General features: G+C 37.7%; 2 protein-coding genes across 2 annotated transcripts in view; one reads left to right on the forward strand and one right to left on the reverse strand.

Annotated features, from left to right (window-relative positions):
* The window catches only part of LOC145687992 (uncharacterized), a 147,890-nt gene that overhangs the window by 97,808 nt on the left and 25,565 nt on the right, over positions 1–24,517 (reverse strand). The gene's annotated exons all lie outside the window — the stretch shown is intronic.
* Positions 1–24,517, forward strand: part of LOC145687991 (putative G-protein coupled receptor Mth-like 1) — a 199,732-nt gene that overhangs the window by 33,143 nt on the left and 142,072 nt on the right. The window contains exon 2 of the mRNA XM_081761644.1: positions 10,298–10,379. Within this exon, the coding sequence (XP_081617770.1) occupies positions 10,364–10,379 (16 nt within the window). The 5' untranslated portion in view covers positions 10,298–10,363. The remainder of the gene's footprint in view (positions 1–10,297; positions 10,380–24,517) is intronic.

A 24,517-nucleotide genomic window follows, 5' to 3' on the forward strand; every position in this document is an offset into this window, starting at 1 on the left:
TTTAGATATAGATAATCGATATTGACAAACTATCGAAACTTGTTCGAAATATCGAAAAATACAGCAATATCGAAATATAAACAATATCAAAAATCGAAAATATAGAAATATGAAAGAGATCAAAAATATGGATATATCGATCAAAAATGGATATATGATCTTGGAATACGATTTGGTGGAATAATGAGGGAGAAAAATAATCATTGATTAAATATTAAATTGAAAAGAAATAAGAGCCTGACGCTCAAATACTTATCTATCCGGCACCCATCTTGATCCCCATAAAATATCATGAAGTGCTTGATTGATTCTAAACCCAATAATAGTAATAGTAATTTAACAACAAACACAGAATACATAATTTACGCACCTTGAAATGTAGAAATTAATGATTGTAATCCCCAGCTTTCCAATAGACGTTTGATTTCTCCAAATGAAGATTCGGATATCTTGTTTCTTCTCAAGCAATAATGGGTTACAATAATCAGTTGCAGTCCAAAGCCAAGTCACTAAGTTAAGCATGAAAATAAAGAATTCATTAGTTAGATGCATACAAAATCCTACGCATATAAATCCGAATCTACTTGTATTAAATTGTAAATTTAAACAAACTAAATTATACTACTTTGGAAAGCGTCTCCAAATATAATGTTTTCATTCTAAAGTGAAGGAATTTTTAAAATCGGATGACCCGTTTGCGCTGTACACTCGCTATGCGTCCAATGTGAAATGAAAATGCAACATTGCCATTTACCTGGACCCACAACGTAAGTGAGTGAAGTTACTGTCTTTTACGCTAACATGTCGATGGCCAACCCCCGTTTCAAACAGTAACTTCATTCACTTATGTTGTGGGTCCAGGTAAATGACAACGTTGCATTTTCATTTAAAATTGGGTGCATAAAGAGTATACAGCACAAACATCTCGTCCGATTTTTTTTAAAAAGTGTTCACTTTAGATTGAAAACGTCATATTTCGAGATGTTTTTCCTCTTACATTTTGTTGTAACTCTGATAATAACACAGTTATCCTATGTCAGGGAACGTTTGAGACATCCTGTATACATCATAAGAAGTTCCTTTCTAAATTCTACACGGATGTGGTTTCATTGAATGTGAGGTGGGTGATACACATTAGGCCTTTTGGGAGTACGTCACACGGACGACCGTAATTTTGTGTTCAAAATTTTTATGAATTGATGGGATATGTGATACATATGGCCACGGACTAGAATTTTCTCAGTATGTCAAATATGCAATCTGATTTCATGCAGCTTAATTTGGTGAAAAGCTATTGCCAATTGAACGTTACATTTACCTCTTTCTTGCAGATGTTGAACCATGCCGTTAGCACGTGAGGAATGGATCGAAATAATCAAACTGTGGGGCGGGAGGAGTATATGTGCAGTGGTTGCCGATTGCAGTCATCCACAATGTGACTCTGTGTCACATGTTTCAGTGTCACAGTAATTAACTAAATTTGAGAAGACGGGGACATTCGTGAACATACATCGTAGCGGTTCAAACTCGCGGAACCTTTTTCCTTCCCCATTTTGAACCGGTACATGAAAATGCCATTTTCTCCATGTTTGCCTGCGCCGATTTTGAAAATTCCTTCACTAATCGATTTCTCTCGTCGAGTACTACAAGAAACAGTTAAAATCTCGCGGGCCCTTTTTTCTTCCCCATTTTGAACTGATACATGAAAATGCCATTTTCTTCATGCTTGCCTGCGCCGATTTTGACAATTCCTTCACTAGTCGATTTCTCTCGTCGAGTATTACAAGAATCAGTTAAAATCTTGCGGCCCTTTTTTCTTCCCCACTTTGAACCGGAAAATGAAAATGAGATTTTCTCTATGTTTGCCTGCGCCGATTTTGAAAATTCCTTCACTAATCGATTTCTCTCGACGAGTACTACAAGAATCAGTTAAAATCTCGCGGAACCTTTTTCCTTCCCCATTTTGAACGGGTACATGAAAATGCCATTTTCTCCATGTTTGCCTGCGCCGATTTTGAAAATTCCTTCACTAATCGATTTCTCTCGTCGAGTATTACAAGAATCAGTTAAAATCTTGCGGCCCTTTTTTCTTCCCCACTTTGAACCGGAAAATGAAAATGAGATTTTCTCTATGTTTGCCTGCGCCGATTTTGAAAATTCCTTCACTAATCGATTTCTCTCGACGAGTACTACAAGAATCAATTAAAATCTCGCGGTCGTCTTTTCTTCCCCATTTTGAACCGGTACATGAAAATGCGATTTTCTGCATGTTTACCTGCGCCGATTTTGAAAATTCTTTCAGTAATTTATTTCTGTTGTCGAGTACTATAAGAATCAGTTAAAATCTCGCGGGCCCTTTTTTCTTCCCCAAGCCAATATTTTTGTATATTTTGAATGTATTCAAGTATGGAACAAAAGTATTATATAATTCCCTTAGTAGGTTTCTCAACTTCATATTTTTCAACTTAAATTTTATTTATTTTAATTATTTATTTTCTTGTGACTCAATATTTAATTGCAATCGTTCATTGGGGAGAAGGGTGGCCATTCTCAAATATATAAATATAGTATTCTTAAAATTTATGTGTTCTCGTACTATTAGTTTCTTCCACTAGACCTGGAAATTGAAAAATTAATACCTGGAAAACCTGGAAAATTCAGGGAAATTGAGTTCCATATTTATATATGAACACTGCTATTTACAATTTTTTTTTCGAATAGGGAGAACTGTACAAAAGGGTGTTTTGGGAATGGTATAACAATAGGTTTCTGGGAGTGTTGTTCGAAATGAAATCTTTAAGTTTTACGTCCCACTATTATGCTGGCTAGGCTAAAGATAACGGGGTGTTGTTCGCAGTGTTGAATTCAGACATTTACACCCGGGGGGGAATGTCAACTGCTCGGGGGAGGGTTATTTTTCTGTATTTTTTTCAAGAAAGCAGCATATTTAACAATTCCATTCACATACACATCTTACCTAATATTGAGACTAATTGCTGATAAATATTCAATGAGATTATAATTTTAAGAAAACAATCGTTTGATTTCATCTAAAACATTAAATAAAGACTGGCAAAAATAGTTTAGACTAAACTTTAACTGCTATTTACAGTAACTATTTTTATTATTTCCTATATTCAGTAATTACTGTTTGTTACTAATGTAAAAATTTTAAAAAAGATTTAAATTAACTGAAATATTTTTTCTCCTAAAACAAACATACTTAGGAATATCTTAATAAAAAGTTATCATTCTTTCTCACACTTCTGATTCTAAATCAAACATATTAGCCTTGGTTTCTTCACTGCATATACATCAATAGTTTAGTTGACGAAATCTTCAGTAGGATTAGTGCCGTGTCGTGGAAAATCAGCGCTTGGCGCGAGAGTATACGACGGCATCCCCGTATATATGAGTGAGGTCGACAGACCAGCCGCCAAAGGTGGGAAAATTTTAAAAAGTAAACCCTGCTTTTCCTTGATTTTGAGCACTTTTCATTACTTTTTTCCTTTCATTTTATATATGTCCACATGTATTTCATTCCTCTGTTTTTCTTTCCTTCTTTTTTCTTTTTCCCTCCCGAATTTTTCACCCCTTACTTCGGCGCCCGGGGCCGTCGCCCCGCTTGCCCCTCCCCCATGGAACGGCACTGAGCAGGATCTTGGCCACCTTCAATAGCAATCTTTCACTTATATACTATTATCATATTGATAAATTCTATATAAGTCTCTAATCAAGGAGGGATAACTGTTCCTCCCTGATCCCTCTAAATGACGCCCACTGAATCTCACCCTTTAACTGAATTATTTTTAATTAAAGAAAGATGTGTTTACTTTAACAATCGTAAAACACATTTACGTCTGTTACTTCCGATGCGAGAAATGGGATTTAGGCGCCCTATTTCAAATAATGTAGGAACTGTATATTTTCAAGAACTGAAGTCTGCTGACATGAGAGATTATATGGAATGATCGAAAGATCTTCCCTATCTTTCCTTTCGTATCTCAACCTGTGCTAGTGCTACCTACTAATATATAATATAGGGCGAGAGTATAGTACCTACTAAAATACAAACCTTTCTTCAACAGTTAACAATTTCATGTTCTGCCAAACTCAGTCATAGCGTTAAGAAATACAAGTTTTATTCACTATTTGGTATTCTATCTTAGATGTTACATGTTAACATTTATATAGAATGGGTCTGCGTCATTTATATGTATATTGAGAGATCGGATTTCGTCTGCACGTACACGGACAGAAAAGCAAATAATTGGGTGAAGTAATTTCTACATTTTGTGACTGAAATTTTGGGAGTTTCTCCGGGGGGGAATGAATTTTCTTCGGGGGGGGGAGATTCCCCCCGGGCTACCCCCTGAATTCAACCCTGGTTGTTCGGTGGGGGTCAATGTTGCCAATTTTGGGTAAAGTCGCTAAATAAGGGGAATTCGACCTCAACGATAGCTTAGGTTGACCATAAAATTTTCAGTTAAAAACGGGACAGGTTCTTGCAACCCTAGACTTTTAGATCTACCTTTGTTCTTATCAGTGCCTTGATATCAGATTTCCTCCTCTCTCTCTTTGTTACAGAACGGGTACTTATGAAAAAGGAAAGACACGTTGAAATTTGTTCAACACACAACCAACTGCTAAAACCTCTGCTGCCTTTCGAGCAGTACTGCGAACTATAGAGTATGTTTAATATAGGGAATTTCAGTTCAATTTTTGCCTCTTTGTTATTATTAATTATTAATACTTTTAAAAGGAGTAAAGATACTGGGTTTGTTATTTACTTCTTTCATTTACATAGAACGGGACGAATACTACTTTTTCCATCTACTGACGGGACGGCCGGGACACGCCACTAAAACGGGACTGTCCCGGTCAAAACGGGACGTATGGTCGCCCTACGATAGCGACAAAAAATATTTTTTTCCGATTGGAGACTTTTTTGGGTGATTTTTAAATGACGATTTACCTACTTACACATTTAGCGACTTTCTGCTCCAAACAAAATGTTCATCTGTAGAGAAGCATTATTAGTTCAAAACAGTTTTTACGTTCTTTTTTTCTGTTTGTTTGTTTTAATCAGCGCAACTGATGAAGAGTTTGGAAATACAGCATACTCACTGCCCCACAATCCTGCATTGTTATGTTACCCTTGCCCTCTAACGAAGAACAACTACAAACTTGATGTTCGCAGAGTTTCCGTTGAGAAACACACGTAATACATCATTACCGATAGCAACAAGATTAGCTATAGATTGCGTGAATAAAGGCGAAGAAGATGTTTGTTATATTTGTCCTTTGGGGTCTTTTAATTATTCTGCACTTTTTCTTTTACAAAAAAATGATCCCTGAATTAAAGGATTGGTTGCGCCCTATTTACAAAGATGTGAGTAGAACCAGCGGCGCAAATCTGTCTTCAACATTGGGAGGGGGGGGGGTAAGACCGTTACCATACTTTTTTTTGACGATGTCCAAAATACTTATGAAGTTGAAAAACAATGTTGTGGAGGATCAGAGTTGTTTTCAGCGTTGGGAGGCTGCAGATTTGAGGCTTATTCTGGGGGACATCTATTTTATCTCACGTTCCTTTGTAGCAATCGGACAAAAATAATCAAATTTCTCCCAAAAAACACATTTCAAATCGGATTATTGGGGAGAAGTCCTCCTCAGTTCCAAGATTGGAGGGGACATGTATCCGTCATCCCCCCCCCCACGGATTTGCGCCAGTGAGTAGAACATATTGTTTAGTTTACATCTACAACTTTAAAACAATGCTTATAGACAATGAATTTCTCTATTATTTTTTATAGCGACTTTTCACCCAAAATTGGAGTCGTCATATCCCGTTTCGCAAACTTATTGCCAACATTTTGGAAACTGGTTGCGAAGAGAGCTACAATGGATGAGTCGAGTTATTTCGTCGCTTCCGCTGTGAACCTAAGTACAAGATTCCAAAGAGATTAAGAAAAAATGAAATGAAACCTTTGAGTTTTACGTCCCACAGTTATGCCGGTTAGGCTAAAGGAGACGCTGATGATAAGCAATGAATGAAAGGTGGAATGAAGAAAGTGGAAGGAAACGGGAGAACCCCGAGGAAACCCACGCACAAGGTGTTTGTCCATCACAAAGTTCATTTGACGGGGGCTGGGATCGAACCCGGGACCCCAAGTACCGGAGGTGAACGCTCTACCACTGAGCCACCGCAGCTCTTAAGAGATTAAGAGTCACAAACATAGTCACTTTCAATTTTGTAATATATATAGGTCTATATATTGCATCACTGACTAATAACTAAAATCCTTGGATTGTATATATAAAAGTCGCCCCCTGCCCGTAAAAAGCTTCATTCGAACTCGGAATCGAACAATTGCATCTGTAAAACAGTGCTGATTTGATTTTAACGTTCCTTTCAGCAGCAAGGCTGTATGAGACGTGGACCTACAGATTAACGTGGAATCCGAACCACATAAGCTCCGGCCGGGAATCGAAAAAATGAAATGAAATCTTTGAGTTTTATGTCCTACGGTTATGATGGTTAGGCTAATGGAGACGGTGATGAGTAATGAATTAAATAGTGGAATGAAGAAAGTGGGAGGAAACGGGAGAACCCCGAGAAAACCCACGCACACGGTGTTTGTCCACCACAAGGTTCACTTGGCGGGGCTGGGATCGAACCCGGGACCCCAAGCACCAGAGGTGAACCTTCTACCACTGAGCCACCGCGGCCCCCGGCCGGGAATCGAACCCGGGTGTCCCACGCCAAAGGCGTGTTCACTAACCACTTAGCCACGAGGGAGCTCATTTATAAGGCAGTGTAAGCAAACAAAAAAACGCACACTGGATGTTTGCGCAACTGAGGATCAAAACATTCTCAATGGAGTATGAGAAATAGTTAACGCCAATCAAAGTGTGCTTTTGCTTATTTATTACTTCGTTAATACTTAATTCCTTCTAGAAATAGTGAAACTATACTATGAAGAAACACTAATAAACTAATAACAATTACGTTGTATTTCTTACCACACCACGACCATTTTTACCACCCATAGAATTTGAACCTAGTACTATACTGCATTAGTCACGCCGTAACGAAAGATGAACATCTGGCACTCGTAGCTGTTGAAGCTACCTGTATATCACGCGGCCTGCGTTGGTACTCCTCAACATAAATACCTCACAGCCCAAAGCCAGGAAACATCACAGACAGAAGACAGGGGCACAAGCAGTGCCTGACACTTCACGAACTCTAAACCCGCCAAGACTCAACTCAACATGACCTTCAATTACGTTCTAGAAACCAAACCAATGCTAAGGCACAAACTTACCAACTTCCTATATGAAAACACAAGAAAAAAAAATCTAACTTTTTTGGTTCCAAAGTGATGACATAACAATAATACTAAAAAGGTTTTAATTTTCAGTAACCCAAACATTAATTAACTAGGGAACATAACAAAGCAAAAATAAATAAAAATAAAAATAAATTAAATTAAAAAATAAAAATCTGACAAGTAAACTCTCCCTGACTACTTTTTTTTTCTTTTTAATTTCAGTGAGGCTGTAAAATATGTTAGTATCTTCGTAAAATATATATATTTCAATGTAAACAAGTTCTTTAAACAAAAGAAAGCTTTGTAGTAGAGCGCTTACCTCTGACGCGTTAGGTCCCTGGTTCGATTCCTGCTCCCGACAAATAGCCTTTTGATGAACACTGTAGGTGTGGTTATTCTTAAGACTTTCCAGTTTCCTTACATTTTCTTGATTCCACCATTATCATGTATCTCATTGTCACCTTCTCTCTTACATTGATGTACAATCATGGGGCGTTAAACTAAAAGCAAAAAAAAAAAAAAAAAAAAAAATTTTTTTTTGCAAATATCCTAGTAAAAATGAGTTTTCTAGACTACACAAGTGGCCCCGCGTAGGGTAGTCGCTAGCGCTCTCGCCTTCGGTGCGAACGGTTCCGGGTTCGATCCCGGGGGAGAACTCGGTCGAAAAAGTATCAAAAGATTTTAAGTCCAGCCATCCTGAATGAGGTTTCCTTGGGTTTTCCTCATTCACAGCAGGCAAATGCCGGAGTGGTACCTAACATATAGGTCCCAGGCCGTTTTCTTCCTTCCCCAATCCTTTCTTCCCTTCCTTTCCCCGGATAGTGTACTCGCCGAGGAAAGTCATCCCTCATATGGGGTAACAAGGCCATTGATGCCGAAAGCCCAGAAATCTAAATCCTAAATCTTCACTACACAAGGAAATTTCCGCGCTGAAAACGGTTTATTAGCAATTATGTTAAGCAGTCCTGTAGTAAATCTGCACCAAGTAATAAATCGTCACATATAAAATGGAATGAATAAACACATAACATTCATTTTGCTACCTTGAAACATAATATGTTTCAAAACATTAATATTCAAAGTTTTTTCAAAATTCAGATTCACCCATTCCATTCTCCTCAATCATTTACGAGTTACAATAGTAAGAATTGTAGTCATAAACTACATTACTTACTTAGTACTATATTAAAGCAAGTTACACTAAAAGAATATATAATTAATGGGAATATTTAACTAAAGTAATAGTTAACTATTGTACTTACCCAGGCTTCCCAGGTTTCCTTCCTCTCTTCTGTTCCGTTTGTAAACAACCTCGTTTCGCAAGCAAAAGACGGTAGTTCAATGACGTCAGCCATGGCGAAAGAAAGAGTGTCTATAGGCGGTCTGGATCTTACACACAGATGGACGTATATAACGTATAGCTGAAGTATTTAACATACGTATACGTATGTAAAATACAGAAGATTGTTAGATATCAGACATCCTGCAGAGACATGATGTAATATCTAAGCGGGTAAAAGGCAGTACCTATGTAGTATATGGATAAAGTACGCTCCGTACAGATTTCCTTAGTAAACATAACGAATCCTTGTATTTGTACAATATACCGCTGTCCGGATAATGGATTTTTCTCAGTGCATAAGCATAATTCAAAAGTCTCAACTTTGAGGTTATTTTTCTCGTAACCTCTTAAACTGACATGTTTCAAAATAGTTGAAATAGACTCAGACTCCTCAGATTAATATAAAAAGCGCAATTAGAAACGTATCCAAGCGTAGGCACGTTTTACTAGTGGCATGAGCATTAGTTCTTTGCAATGACAAAAGAATATAACAAATTAAGTTTAAAGAAACAAAATAAGTGAAAAAGAGAGCATATACTGGAAAAGAAACCTGAAATGCATGCGAGACAAGAGTTGAGGCAGTTTTGTCTCAAAAAATATGTGTTTAAAATTGGTGTCTCGAATTATGTGCCGGAAATACAGAGACGGCTATTAAAATAATGGAAACACCTGAGAAAAAGCACAATTTACCAGATTGATATGGCGTTGGACCACCTTTCATTCTCAGAACAGCTCTGATGCTACGTCGGGCAGTCATAGAGGTTATAAATGGTAGCAAGTAGAATATTACACCACCGCGTGCAGTGCGTCACTCAGTTCCGTGGGAGAGGATGGCAATCCGACATTTCGCCGGATTGTTGTCTCCAAAACCGATCACAAATCTTCAATTATATTGAAATTCGGGGATTAGACGGCACCAGGCGAAATGTCCAATTATAGCTTAATGTTCCTCAAACCATGTCACATCTACTCAAGCTGTGTGAATAGGAGCATTACCATCTTCGAATATGGTCTCACTGTCCGGAAACAACATGTACTGCCCCATCTGATTAGCACACTTCGGTGATACTTCATTGTACTCGGTGATACTTCATTGTAGCTTCAAACAAAGATGTGCGTTTAGCCGCAGAAATATGAAGATGTGTAAGTACATTAATATGAAATGAGCACAATGGATTTATGCAACGGAGATTTTAAGTGTATGTATCACCCATTTGTCGAAGACAAGTACGAAATAATCTGTCCGCGACTAGGAGTGACATACGGCCCGTGTCACCATCTAGAATTGCATATCCTAGGAATAAGAAACAAAAGAAAAACGCAAACATATTCACAATTCGGCTTACGAAGAGCTGCTCTCAATGATTTGATGAAATCGGACTGAGATACACAATATAATTAACCGAAATAAAAGTCCTAAAAAAACAAACATGCTATCACACAAGCAAACACAACAGTTGATGGGCAACTCATAATTATTAAGAAAATCTGATAGGTATAGAATATTTAGAATATATAGGTATAGAATATAGAATAAATAGCTTAGTCATACCTATGTTAAATTAATTTAAGTCTGCAAAATTAATTCAAATCACAATTTTCTCATCTTTCTTTTCAGGTTAACATGTCACGGATTGTTCCACATTCCAGTGTTCCAGATGATGCAGTATGTACGAATTAGTGGATGTCTCCCATCCCAGGTAAGTAGCTCTATTGCTCTAGGTAAGTATGCTTTAGGCTAGGTATGTAAGTAGAATATATTTTTTTACGTTAGGTTAAGTACGCTATGTTCGTTGATTATTGGTTGTTTCTCCTTTTCTAATTAATCTTAGGTTAGTAGCTTAAAAATAGTTTGTAACAATTGACATTGACTAGCTAGTCTGAATAGTTTCAAGTAAATGCACTTTAATATTTTTCAATAAGCGTAACACTCAAGAAGGATGGATTTAGGTTGACGGTGATGAATATCTTTGTACTGTTGGAATATTAGTGCATTTTATTTATTTGTTTATCATATATATTCATTATGTATTTATAATATTTTCTTATTACGTTTTACTTATTTACTAGTTGAAATGCCCGTTCTTCGCATGAGGAAAAGAGGCGTATGTAAAGTAAAGGGTGTTTTTTTTTTTTAAGAGGCGGAGAACTTTAAACTAGTAACACTTTCTGTGATAACTGATATTACAGTTCTCGTTTGTGTTGAGGTTAGTTTGGCTTGGCAATTCATCATGAATACATTCACGCCGGAGCAACGCTTGCAAACTGTGAAAATTTATTTTGAAAACCATGGTTCAATTCGACAAACTCATCGGGTATTACATTCTCTTTACGGTGCTCATAATCATCCATCAGAGCGATTAATTCGAGAAACTATGAATGGTTTTCGCAATACGATTACTCTATGCATCCCGCAAGACGTCGTGTAGTGCGGACACACAAGCGATTGATGGTGTGCATCGTAGTGCTGGTCAGAACGTTACAGTCAACGGTGAGCGGTACAGAGACATGACTACTAACTTTTTCGTGCCTCAATTGAAAGACAACAATGTTGCAGACATGTGGTTTTAGCAGGACTGCGCCACATGCCACACAGCACGTGCCACAATTAATTTACTGAAAGAAGCATTTGATGAACGATTAATTTCACGAAATGGACCTGTTAAATGACCAGCCCGTTCGCGCGATTTGACGCCATTAGACTATTTTCTCTGGAGTTAGGTAAAGTCGTATGTCTACGCCAAGAAACCAGAAACAATTGAGCAACATTTGACGCGCTATTGCCGAAATACAACCTGATTTACTACGAAAAGTGTGTGAAGATTGGACCTCCAGATTACATTATGTACGTGCCAGCCCCGGTGTCCGCATGCCCGAAATCATATGGAAACGTTAATGCCATAAAAGAGACTGTCAAATAAAGCCAATTTCATGGATATTAAAAACTTTCTTCTGTGTTTTATTTCAACATAAAGTTCTCTGCCTCTAAAAAAATAATAATCAAATTCGGCGCAGCTGGAAGGAGTTCGCGAACAAACATTGTTACATTAATTCTTATGTATAGAAAATATGGTTCCCTTGTCCCCTTATAACGGGAATTTCCAAAGACGCTGGGATACGGGTGCTTACTTTCGATGGATAATTTATATACCAAGTTTCATCTTTTTGAGTTGACAGGATGCAAAATACTCCATTTTTTGCAAAAATGTTGACCCTTGCTTCTTCCTAGGACTTGCATCTTAAAATAACATGATAAAAACCCAGCTAAGCCATGGTTCAGTTACGTAGTAATAATCATCAAAATCATTGCAGGAGTATAGGAAGAGATCGCGGATAATCATTGTCATATTCATTTTTATATTTATACAATGTGCTCTCCTTATTCCCTGAAAACTAAATTTTCAAAACACGGGGGTGCTTCTTTAAAATGAAACAAAAAATATGTACCAAGTTTCATCTTCCTAAGATGAAAGAAAAAAATTGTGAAATTCACAATTTCTCATATAAATTTTAAACCCCATCTCTTGCCTTAGAATACGTATTTTAATCCAAGTAGCATGGCAAAATCGTAGGTTATGCCATGGTCCAACCATACAAAAAATATTTAACATTGACCCAGCGGTCCAAAAACGACTTTGCAGATAAATATCGTTGCATATATATATATATATATATATATATATATATATATATATATATATATATATATATATATATATATATATATATATATATATATATAATATACGTATATATTCGTATATAATATACGAATCTGTCAGAAATTGTTACATATATAGGGTGTTCCAGGAGGAAGGGGCAATATATTGAGAAATGATAGTATGAGTGATTCTAAGCAAAAAAGTTCATATGAACATAGGTCCTAATCTCAATGGTTTGAGAGCTACAGGTTGTGAACCATTTTTACTTTATATTGCGTTTTGCTCACCCTGTAGGCTAGTTATTCTACAGAGGTGCCACATAGTGGATTTGAAAGGTGATGGAAAGGACCTTTTCAACGATATGCAATATGTGGCAGTGATATCTTTGGAAGACAAGTTATTGAGGGATATTTGAAATCAGTGTTGCCATCCAATTTCCTTAAACAACCTGAACATTTTCAAATTTCCGTCAATAGCTTCCCTTCCAGAGGCAACACTGCCACATGCTGCATACCGTTGGAAAGGTCATTCCATCACCTTTCAAATCCGCTACTGTAAAGTAGTATGTAACGATAGCAAGGCTTTTCAACGAAGCAATGTAAATATTGTGGCCAGAGGCATAAAATTTGGCAATGTTCTTTTTGTTACTGATGCTGCAGCTTAAATGAAAAAAAGCTGCAGTAGGCCTTGCCGTTAGCTACCTCAAAATGGTGCATGTTACCTGTGTGGCTCATATGTTGCATAGAATATGTGAAAAGATAAGAGTTCTTTATCCCAAGGTCGATAAGCTAGTTTCAAATGGAAAGAAAGTTTTTATCAAGTCACCTAAAAGAATAAACTTTTTTAATAAAAAATATCCTGGGATTCCTCTTCCACATGCTCATGTAGTTACGCGATGGGGCACTTGGTTGGACACCGTTGAATAATATGTCCAGAACTTTGAACACTTCGTATCTGTCGTAAATGATCTCGACAAAGACGAGGCATCGTCTATAGAAATTCTGCAAGAACTGCTAAAAGATCTCTCAGTAAAACTTTCATTTCAACAAACCTGTCCTTTCTTTTTAGTTGTATTGAAAGGCTTGAATTGTCATCGAACACACTGTCAGCTTCAGTAGGTGAAATCCGCATAGTAGAAACGAAACTGAAAGAATTTCCTGGAGCTAACGGACAAGTGCTAATGTCTAAATTTACAGACATTTTTGAAATGAAACCTAGGTTTTCAAACATTATGTAAAATTGCACATGTTTTGAAAGGGGAAGTGGTGAAGGAAGATGTGGTCAATTTCAGTGTTAGTGAAATTTCGTGCTTCAAATATGCGAGAATTGTTTCTTGTGACGCGGAGCTATCTTTCTCGCAATGTAAGATGCTTTTCTTTAGGGATAATCATCACAAATTTACAATGGAGAACTTGGAGAAAACTTTGGTGGTCCACTGGAACGCTTCAAAAGAATAGCTCGCTAGAAGGTACACATTTTAAAACTGAATTTAATATGTTTACAAGACACATAATATTTAAGTTTCTGTTGCTAAATATTTTTATTTTTGTCACATATTTTTCTGGTTTTATCACATATTTTCAAAATGTATAGCACATAAATAAATAAATAAATATTTCTGAATTTTTTAGCACATGAATTTCCGTTCCCAAGTCATTAAAAACATCTGGACCATATGATACACATAGTTTCCTAAAATAGTGTCATAATCACACGCTGTGATGTGACCGGTAAGCGTCAGCACAGGACCCACTGAAAACCAAGATATTACGGCTCATAGCATCACAGATTTCCCTTCATGTTTCACGGTTGGGTGGAGGCATTGTATTGAGGATCAAATGCTTCTTTAGGCGTCCACCGCACATACACACAGCCAGAGGCGGACCGAGCCGCCCGGATGCCCGGAAATCCCCGAGTGGGCCCTGCTCTCTGCAAAATTACTTATGATATTGCTCGATTAGTTATAACTAATTCAAAACTCCATTCTCGTTCATAGTAACTAGTGACGTAACTAACGAGCCAGTAGTGCTAGTGAAGGGGGCCCCTGCCCACCCGTAGCCTTGTTTGTTGAAAAATCAATAAGACAGTAAAGAAAGTCTCAAAAATACATGTAAATTATTAACTCGAAAATGTAATCTTGTCCATAGTTTATGTACTCAATAATGTGATATGCAATCGATAAAACATACAGAGCATGAAGCTGATTCTTCTACGGTAAGAAAAGCGTGTTAGACATGGAGTTGTTAGACGCGAGTGGTGGCGATAAATAATGGTCCCCTGAGCACAGCGATGATTTAGAAAATGGGCCCAAAGCACCAGAAATGGGTCCCCGAAGTTTCGAGCTTAGGACCCTTCTGCTTACTAATGAAATATGTAGTTCTTGGACGTGGAAGGGGGCAATGGAAATGTCGTGGTCCCCTGAACATAACGGTGATGTCACAAATTGAGCCCGGGGCCTGATGTACCCAGATATCGGGCCCCGAAAGTATAGGGTTGTGTCCCTTCTATTCACCAATGAAGCATGAAGTTCTTGGGCGTGGGTGGTTCCATTGGGAAAGGTCGGTTCCCCCTGAACACAACGGCGATGTCGTAAATCTGGCCCGGGGCCTGAAGCCCAAAAAATCGGACACCAAAGTCATGCCATATTCTCCATGACTTTTGCTGACAAAAGTAAGTTTCCTTATTATTCTGCCTGAATGTTATTCAACCGAACATTACAAGAAAATACTGTGACACTGCATGTCAGTAAGGAACAGCGCAATATATTTGATATTGAATAGAAGGGGCCTGAGCCCAAACATATATTCTCGGGTTTCGGGTTTCGGGCCACGGGACCGATTTCTAACATTACCGCTGTGCTGAGGGGGCCTGGTTCTTTCCAACGCCACAACTCGCGTTTCCAACTCAATGTCTAACACGGTTTCCTTACTGTAGGAGGATTTTCACGGAATATTCTCCATACTCTTATCCAAGAGTAAGAAAGACATTACAAAGCTGTGGGAATTAACAGGGCATTAGGTTGAAACAATTTTCTTTTATCGTAATTATAAGGTACACGGGAAATAATGAACCCCAATAAATACGCAGCACTTCTTTCTTGAAAAATAATTACTTTTTAACCTATGATTTTTATTTTATTTTTTCCTTCTTTTTCAAAACTTGGGTAGAACGAGGTTTCCATGCTGATGCAATCAGCTCTTGTTTTTAAGTTCGAGTTGATAAAGAGGAAGGGGGATAGAAAGATGGGGTTTCTAATTCGGCATACGTAACAATAGTGCTCAAATACTGACGGGAGCCCATTTACGATTATTGCGGGAGGTGGAGCACGCGATCTTAGTTACGCTACTAATAGTAACATTAAAAATAATATAATTTGAATATAAATATTAATATAAATTAGAATTCTTCTTTACACGTCTTTCCTTGATTTCAGCTCACTCTGCCTTTTACCTACTACGTGCCTCATTGTCCATGCCAAGGCTGCTATACTTTCTTCGTTGTGCTCCTTCTTGGCGGGATGCTGATCTACTGGAATGCTATGACAACACCTTGAAAACCGGTCTAGAATCTATCCTGAATTGTTCACTCAACAATAACTCTTGGTTGCAGGCGTCCCTTCCTGTTAACCACGGAGGTCTCGGCATTCGTCGCGCCATGGATCTGGCTATTTCATCCTTCCTGTCTTCATTCTATGGCGCTAAGCCATTAATTGAGACCATTCTCCAACAAGATCTTAGCCTAGTATCGGATTCGGATGTCAACGATAGCATTGCTAAGTGGTCATCTATAGTGGGATCAGATCCACCTGACCTTGATAAGAGAGGACTACAATCCTCTTGGGACGATCCTCTTATAAGTCATCACTTTTCAGCTCTACTTCAGTCATCCGATAACCCAGAAGATAAGGCCAGACTTCTAGCTACATCATCTCCAGAAGCAGGCGCTTGGCTTCATGCTATCCCGTCACCTTCTTTAGGATTACATCTTCCCAATGACAGTTTTCGAATTGCCAGTGCACTGCGTTTGGGAGCAGATGTTTGCGAGCAACACAGATGTCCTGCCTGTAGAAGTGTCGTAGACAAGAAGGGCCTTCATGGACTCTCCTGTGCCAATAGTGCGGGCAGATATTCACGCCACTCCAGCGTCAACGACATTATCATGAGGGCACTAATTTCAGCAGGCGTTCCTTCTATATGTGAACCGTTGGGATGCAGTCGTGCAGACGGCAAGAGGCCAGATGGTATGACCCTAATACCGTGGAAGAAAGGAAAAGCACTTCTATGGGATTTTACTTGTTCCGACACCTTCGCCCCTTCAAATTTACATTCTTCCTCAGCACAAGCTGGCAACGTGGCTGCTCGCCGAGAAACAGAAAAACGCAGGAAGTATAGCAATTTACTCGACAAATATAATTTTGTCGCTATAGCTATTGAATCGGGTGGTTCATGGGGTCTCGAAGGCCTTAACTTTATAAAAGAAGTTGGTCACCGCATTTTTTTATCGTCAGGAGATGCTAGAGCAACCTCTTTTCTACTGCAACGCATCAGCATGGCAGTACAAAGAGGGAACGTTGCATCAGTTTTGGGAACGCTACCCTCTGGTAAGGAACTGGAGGAGATCTTTTGTCTGTAACCTCGGCGAAGTTTGAGGATGCTGTTGCGAGGCTTATGTTATCAAAATTATATTTGAATTTGAATTGTATTTATGCGAGTATTACGTGAAATAATTTATCCTAGGGTAACATATGGATTACACAGGTAATATGCGTCTTTAATACGAAGGGGCCCCCGAAGCAAATAGGTCATGGAAAGATATTGCAATTAATGATTAAAGTTGCTTGGAACCCGATTAACGATGAGCTTTCTGGTATTTCCTTAACACTTCATTTTACAGCGATTAGCAATAAAGCGTAATCTCACCCTTTCCAATCCCTAGAAAATAAATTTTACGATCATAAAATCACACCTATTTTTAAGTTGCAACACCGATTGTTTTCACTGCCATCTAAAACCTCGAGAGGATAAAAAGAACCACGCTCATTGTTGTAACCCGAACTTCAGTACTAGTTCAGTTTCAGTACAATTCTGCTACGTTTACGAACCATTGCTAACGGTTAGAACGTGCAATAAGCAAATAACTGCATTTTTGTGACGCCAAATCTACGTTCTATAAGGATTATGTTCTATATGCGATACTCCAAGCATAGAATTGTTTCTTTTGGCTTTCTTTAAAATCTGAAAGTGATGGAATCGAGAAATGGTACACGATTAACACAAAATCGAAAGAAAGAAAACTCCGGATATCAGAAACGTAAAGAAGCAGAGAATAATGCATCTGTCGCAGCTGGAAGTGATCCAAAGCAGCGAAAACTGCCTTTTCTACCAACTTCTCAAGCGGTAACGGTAAGCTTTATATTTTTATATCTTTCATTCATTTATTGGAATTTGTGGGACGTCAACGACAAAGTAATTTACGGTAAATATTTACCTCAACATTCCTCATAATTTTGAAGATGGAATCGTATCATATTCAGATCTCTTTCAATATAAACAGTCGCTGCTTTGAAGGTACATGTACGATTCATTGCAAAGATTTTCAAACTGTAGAAAACAAAGAAAGCGAAATAATATTTGGCTATAGATACGCATACACAATTTTACATTTCGTGGGGGCGGGGGTTTAGCCATCCAAGTCTCCAGCTAAGGATTCATTTCCAAAAGGGCAGTCCAGACTTCAGACCAACTCGGCACTCATCAAGGCCTTTAACCCACAAATCCCCAATGTATTACAGGTGTCACATTTAGGCATGGCCGCGAGACCAAACGAGACGAGAACTGAAACAAGTCTCGTCTCGTCTCGCAAAATCAAAAGCTGTTCTCGTCTCGCGTCTCGTCTCGTCTCGCAGACCTAAGTTCTCGTCTCGCGTCTCGCAAAATTTTGGAAGTCTCGTCTCGCGGTCTCGCGCGAGACTTCTCGCGTTGGTCTCGCGGTCTCGCAAATCAATACTGGAATACTGTAGTCTTCATTCGACCCTTTTAAAATAATGTATACTCAAAGTTTACATAGTTTTGTTTCATAGTTGCATTGTTACACAATGCTTATCCACTCATTCCGATTCACAATGCTTGATTTTACACCCCACGCTTTTATGATTTGTCAAGATGTTGTCTCATCATCAGGAGGAGGGTGGATACACAAGACAAAACGTGTTGGTTTTTCCCCCTATTTGCCTCCCCCTCCTCAAGAACTTTATGACCAAAGATCTTGGCTCACGACTCCAAAGAGAAAATAAAGAAAACAGTGTAGATAATGGAATAATCTATTTTATTGCATTTTCGGAAAGTAGTGACAAAGAAAAACTAACACAATCTTTATTTCTTGAATCTTTTGTCATGAGGAAATCTCCTAAAATAACTAGATTTTGATTAACCTTGTTAACTTAAACCTATCATGAAATCAGTAATTGTGACAACCTGACCAAACCATTTCAAGAAACAAGAACAGCTAACTAAGCAACTATCAGTGTTGCCGAAAAGTCAGAACACTTACCCCGTTAACTAGATACTTTGAAACTACCAAAATAACAGTAGAACATAAAAAAAATCAATACAAATTTCATAATACAAAGGAAAATTGTTTTTTTTTTTTTATTTCCACTAGTCGACATAATTTATAGTAGATGTTCAAATAAATGCTAGCCCAAAAGTTTAGAAATAAACTATTAGTTACTGACTTGCCTTCATCTGCGATTGTGTCTACGATTTCAGGTGATGATGTTGTGTGGAAGGGATGTTTCTATGAGAACCATGTACTTCTAAGGTATCAATTTTGTAGAACATTAACATCTTTAGGGAGTTCATAATTATGACAGCATTGTTCCTTACTGCAAAGTACAGCACGAACGCACAATATTGATTTACCTTTTCTGGACCAATTCTGTTCGAGGGTTGGGGACGAGAAAGTTCAAACAAATTTTCTTTAAATTTAGCTTCACTCGAAATAAAAATATTTTATATCCACTCGAGAACTCGGTTCAAAAAATCTCCAATTTGACTCGATATTTGCTCAAGTTTTGAGTAGTGTCGGGTCCAAACGAGTTTAATTCTTATTAGTACTAGTACTTTTTATTAGTACTAGTACTTTTTATATTAGTATTAGTTTAGTATTAGTACTTTTTATATTAACTAGTGATGCTCACGAGATGCGACAAGAGGAAAATTTATTCTATCTTGAGATGTCGTTAATGTGTTATCTCGAAACAAATGTGAACTGTTTCTTGAATATCACCAGTCCTGGTCACGAGGTGAGACAGATTTGATTTTGTCTCGCCCAGTCTCTATCTCTCGCCTCAAAAACAAGATTAAACAAAACAAAATACGGAAATTTAGCTGTTTGTTTAGGCAAATAGTAAACATTTTCACTTTCGGTATGACCAGGACTGAATTCAATTCATTTTTGGTGTTTATTTAGCGTGGTAATGGTACAGGAGGAGTCATATAAAGAATAAACACGCGAAATCAGTGGACAATTTACTGAAGATATTTTCAGCGAAACAATTGTTGTTGTTCTCCTTCTTTTGCGAAAGCTTCATCCTCAACCATATAAGTGTCTACACGTTCAGCTGAATCTTTATCGAATTCATCGTCTGAACCGTCTGAATTCTTGTCAGCTTGTCAGAATTTCTCTCGAAACTGTTTTCGTATTGAAAACATGGATGATAAGTTCCGAAGGCTTTTGGCAACAACAGATCCTTTCATTTCTTCTTTGGGCAAATCATTTCATAAGAAAATGAAGAATTTGTCATCTGAAGCTGTAAACCTTTTAATTGTTTCCAACACGGAAGCTGACAAAAATTTAGACGTCTCAAACGAAGGTGATGAAGGGAATAACTTCCATGGAGATTCGGCTGAACATGTAGACAATACCTATAGAGTTATTCCATGTGGAAACGACAAATTATGCCAAAATCTTCGTGCGGTCGCATTCGAGATTTGAGGTGAGGTGATTTTAGTTTAGCGTCCCGTTGAGCAGCGAAGCTATATGAGACGTGGACCTACTGATTAATGTGGAATCCGAACCACATGAGCTCCCGCCGGGAATTGAACCCTGGTCTCCCACGCCAAAGGCGCGTACGCTAACCGCTTAGCCACGCATTCGAGATTTGAGTGTTTGTCTGAACACTTATCAATATGTGATAGGAAGGAAAATGGAATGGTTTGTAATGCACGCCATTCATGTTGAAGATACGGCCATAATTGAATCTTAAGTTATGTTCATTTTCTTGGAGCTCTATCGAAAATGAATAAATAAATAAATAAATAAATTCAAAATTGCACTATAGCTATGTGGACAGTCTTTTTTTTTTTACCACGTAGTAGTGACGCAAATACATATTTTGGGTTACGAAATATTTGGATCTTTTTAGTCCAAGTCGATGAATTAAACCAAAATTATATTTTCGGAAGAAATATTGAAAAATTTGTTGTGTCAAAGAGAACGTAATTTTGGGAGAATAATAAGCATCATCTGTACTTTCTATAGGAAAAAAATCATCTTTTGTGTTTCTAATTCCTATTAGTGCTAGTGGTATAAAGTATATAGTGCATAGAGAACGGATGCTGAGCTATGCCCCCTCTAACTTCTGATCGGAAATGACTAAAACGCTCAAATTTGTGTTTCTGAGCCTCACTAAAGTATCTGTTTTCATGTTGTCACTTTATATTGTTATTGTTGCTCCAAAATTCAAAAAAATAAGAAGAAGAAGAAGAAGAAAGAAAGAAAGAAAGAAAAGAAAGCAATACATATCAATCTCCAAAACAGATGTGACCATCACAATCTTTTGAAGCTCCAACGCTACATCAAGATTGTTGTGTTGTCTGCATTCCAGGTCTGAAATCGCTACAAACAAAATCAAATTTTGCAAGCAATTACAAACAATCGTGAACTGAGTCTACTAAAAGGAGTGAAAACAGAAAAACACGACTCTCGTTTGTGATTGCATTCCTTTTTACACTAGAACTTTGTTTACAAGAATGTTTTTGTGGAATTTTACAGCTGCTAAAGAACGTGAAGTAGCAAGGAACGTGCAGCCACATGAACACATGCCGGGACAGAAGTAAGTCGAAATACAAATTGAAATTTTCACCACTTGTGGAGGAAGCATATTTCTTGCTGGAATCAAAATATTGTTAGTATTCCACTGTGCCTTTTTGTTCCACACGGTTTAGAACTTTATATATATTTCATGTTATTATCATTCACATAATCGACCGTCTTGCTCGATTTTTCGCTTTCAGGTGGAATGACTCTATATGGTTGAGGACTAAGCTTTCGAAAAATAAGGGGGAGAACAATTGTTTAACTGAAAAATTAAAATGACTTCATTAAGTTATATTTTAATTAATAAATGACTGTCCTAGCTATTGAAGTAGACAAAGTATATTTCCCTCTCGAACCTCAAACTTTTTCAGACGCAGTCCGCTATATGGATCCGCCATTTTGAATTTTTAAACTTTAATGTCAAATTAGTAAGTTTGTAATCAACAAAGTCAAATGCACCAATGTACCAAGTCCATTTCGCCAATTTTACTTTTTCCAAATTTGGTCCTCTATTTTTTTTTATTTGATGTCAAATTGATAATTAACAAGATCAAAAGCTTCATTATAGCAACTTTTGTCCATTTTTACTGATTTTGAATTATGACAACGTTTCAAGCATTTGATCCATAGTTTATCGATCTCTGTGCGTCGCCCTTTTGGACCGTCGCTCTCCTGGCTGTCGCTTTCTTTGTGCGTCGCCTTTTGACCAGTCGATCTCTTGGCTAACGCTCTCCTGGTCGTCGCTCTTTTGCCATCACACTCTTTGCTGGCGCTCTACTGTCGGTACACCCATGTTTATTACAAAACTCGATCCTGACATTAATAACTATCTTCTCTTCAATATGTATGATGGTACTTGCAAAAGAATACCATATCAATATCACAAATGTAAACTATGCGAGACCGCGAGAAGTCTCGCGAGACTTCTCGCGCGAGACTTGCTGAAGTCTCGTCTCGCGTTCTGTCTCGCAAAAGATATCAGGTCTCGTCTCGCGTTCTCGTCTCGCAAAATATTATAAGTCTCGTCTCGCGTCCTCGTTTCGTTTGCGAGACGAGACGAGACGAGACTTCTCGCGTTCTCGCGTCTCGCGCCCATGCCTAGTCACATTGATTTCCCGTTGACCTTATAAAGTTAGTTTCAAACGTTTTACGCAAATATCCATTGTACTTTACAAGTCACACATAAACCTTTGTAGCAAGCTTTGTTTCGTTCCTTTTCTTTAGGTTTTAGCAATTTTGTTCACCTTTTCTTGTCAGTAGCTGCGTGTGGCTCATAGAGTTCCGGATATATTTTATTTATTCTTATGATAAGTAAGTATTTAAATCCCTAATAATTTATTTTTCCTGCATCTAGAAGGGTCAGTAATTACTCTGGTAAAATAGTAATTGTTCATGTACTAAATTAATGTTATAAAAACGTTTGTTTATTGCTGAATCACAGGTCATATTGGGTTTCCAATTCATTCGAAAACATTTTTTTCGACATTTCTGTTATCGAAGACCCTCGCTCAGTGAACCATGAAAGTTTTGTTCAAGAATTCTTACTTGAACTATGTTTGGGTTTTTGTGGGTTAAGCATCATTCTCCGGGTGGGCTCTTGTACTCCCAGTCCGCCTCTGCACACAGCCTGTGATTTGAAATAAGATGAACGATGTCTCATCCGATCATATCACATGTTCCGAGTCACCAGCGGTTCACGTTGTATGTTCGCGGCACCATCGGTGTCAACCTAAAGCGTGATGGTTCCTTGTCAGTTGTTCCGCCCGTGCAACCCGACTCCATATGTCCATGTCATGCAACTGGCAGAAGATTGTTATTGGCAACACAGGCTGCGTGAGGTGGTGCTAGAGTTCTTCCGTCACTTGCATCGCAGTAATATGACGGTTCTGAGTGACAACTTGCTTTAATCCTTCGTGGGACCTGTCACTAAAAATTCTCTTCCGATCACTGTTTCTCTTCGGCAATCGGGTTTTGTAGTGATTTTTGTAGGCCGTAATCATTTTGAATACTGTCCCTCCCGACACATCCAACACACTTGATACTTTCCTCACGCTCCCAACACATGAACGAGCACCAACAATTTGTCCTCTTTGGAAATCAAAGAGTTTGGCCATTTTACACTATCACTGTCTGCTTAGTTAACTGCACAGTGTCATTCTACTGCTTCTCACGTAGTACGAAATTTGCCCAAACGCACCATCATCAACAACTTGGCGCTGCGTTAGCCACCTGACCGTTGCAAACCCAGATATCTGATGCGTTTCCAACTCAAGGTGTTTCCATTAAATTGATAAGTATATGTATGCATATGATCAAAGTTTCTTTAACCCTTTTTAGACAATCGTCCAAAAAACACCCTCAAAGAGTAAACTGCCTCTTCTGGATTTTGCTGAGAGAAACAATTTATATTATACTATAGGGTTTTTAATTAAATATTGATTTTTGAAAATTAAATAAAATCATTAAAACCGTTTTCGAGAAAAGCTATTTTATTTTATTTTATTTTATTTTTCATTTTCGCCGTTCAGTGAGCTACCCTTACTTTTGGAGATTGAAAGATTTTTTTAAAAAAAAATACTGGAAAATGTTATAAAAACCTTAAGTTTAAAATTTGATACGGGTTTATTGAACAGTATAGCTTCTAGGTAAGTGTACAATGTACACGCATGTCCAAAATTATTGTCACATATCTATAACTGTTTTCTTGTAAGAATATAATTTGATCATGATTTTGCAGGATATTTTTAATACTGACACTATGTGTATAATCGGGAAATGTATATTTGTGATAAGATTTATAGGAAAAGAATTATAAATATGAAAACTAGAGTGAGTAAAACAAAATGTTGCTAAATGGACAAGAAAGTTTTATTTTAGTTTTATTGTTCTTATTTACTGCTCTTTTGACATCAAATTTTCCACATACATGTCTTTGCCGATTATACACATACTAACATTATAAGAAATACCGGGCGAATTCGTTATCAAATTATATTCCTACAACAACACATTTATAGACATGCGACAATAATTTTGGACATGAGTGTGCATACATCAGGACGAACAGGGACGACAAC

The sequence above is a fragment of the Thermobia domestica genome, chromosome 6 (genome assembly GCF_964235325.1).
Source record: "Thermobia domestica chromosome 6, izTheDome1.hap1.1, whole genome shotgun sequence".
Classification (NCBI taxonomy): Eukaryota; Metazoa; Arthropoda; class Insecta; order Zygentoma; family Lepismatidae; genus Thermobia; species Thermobia domestica.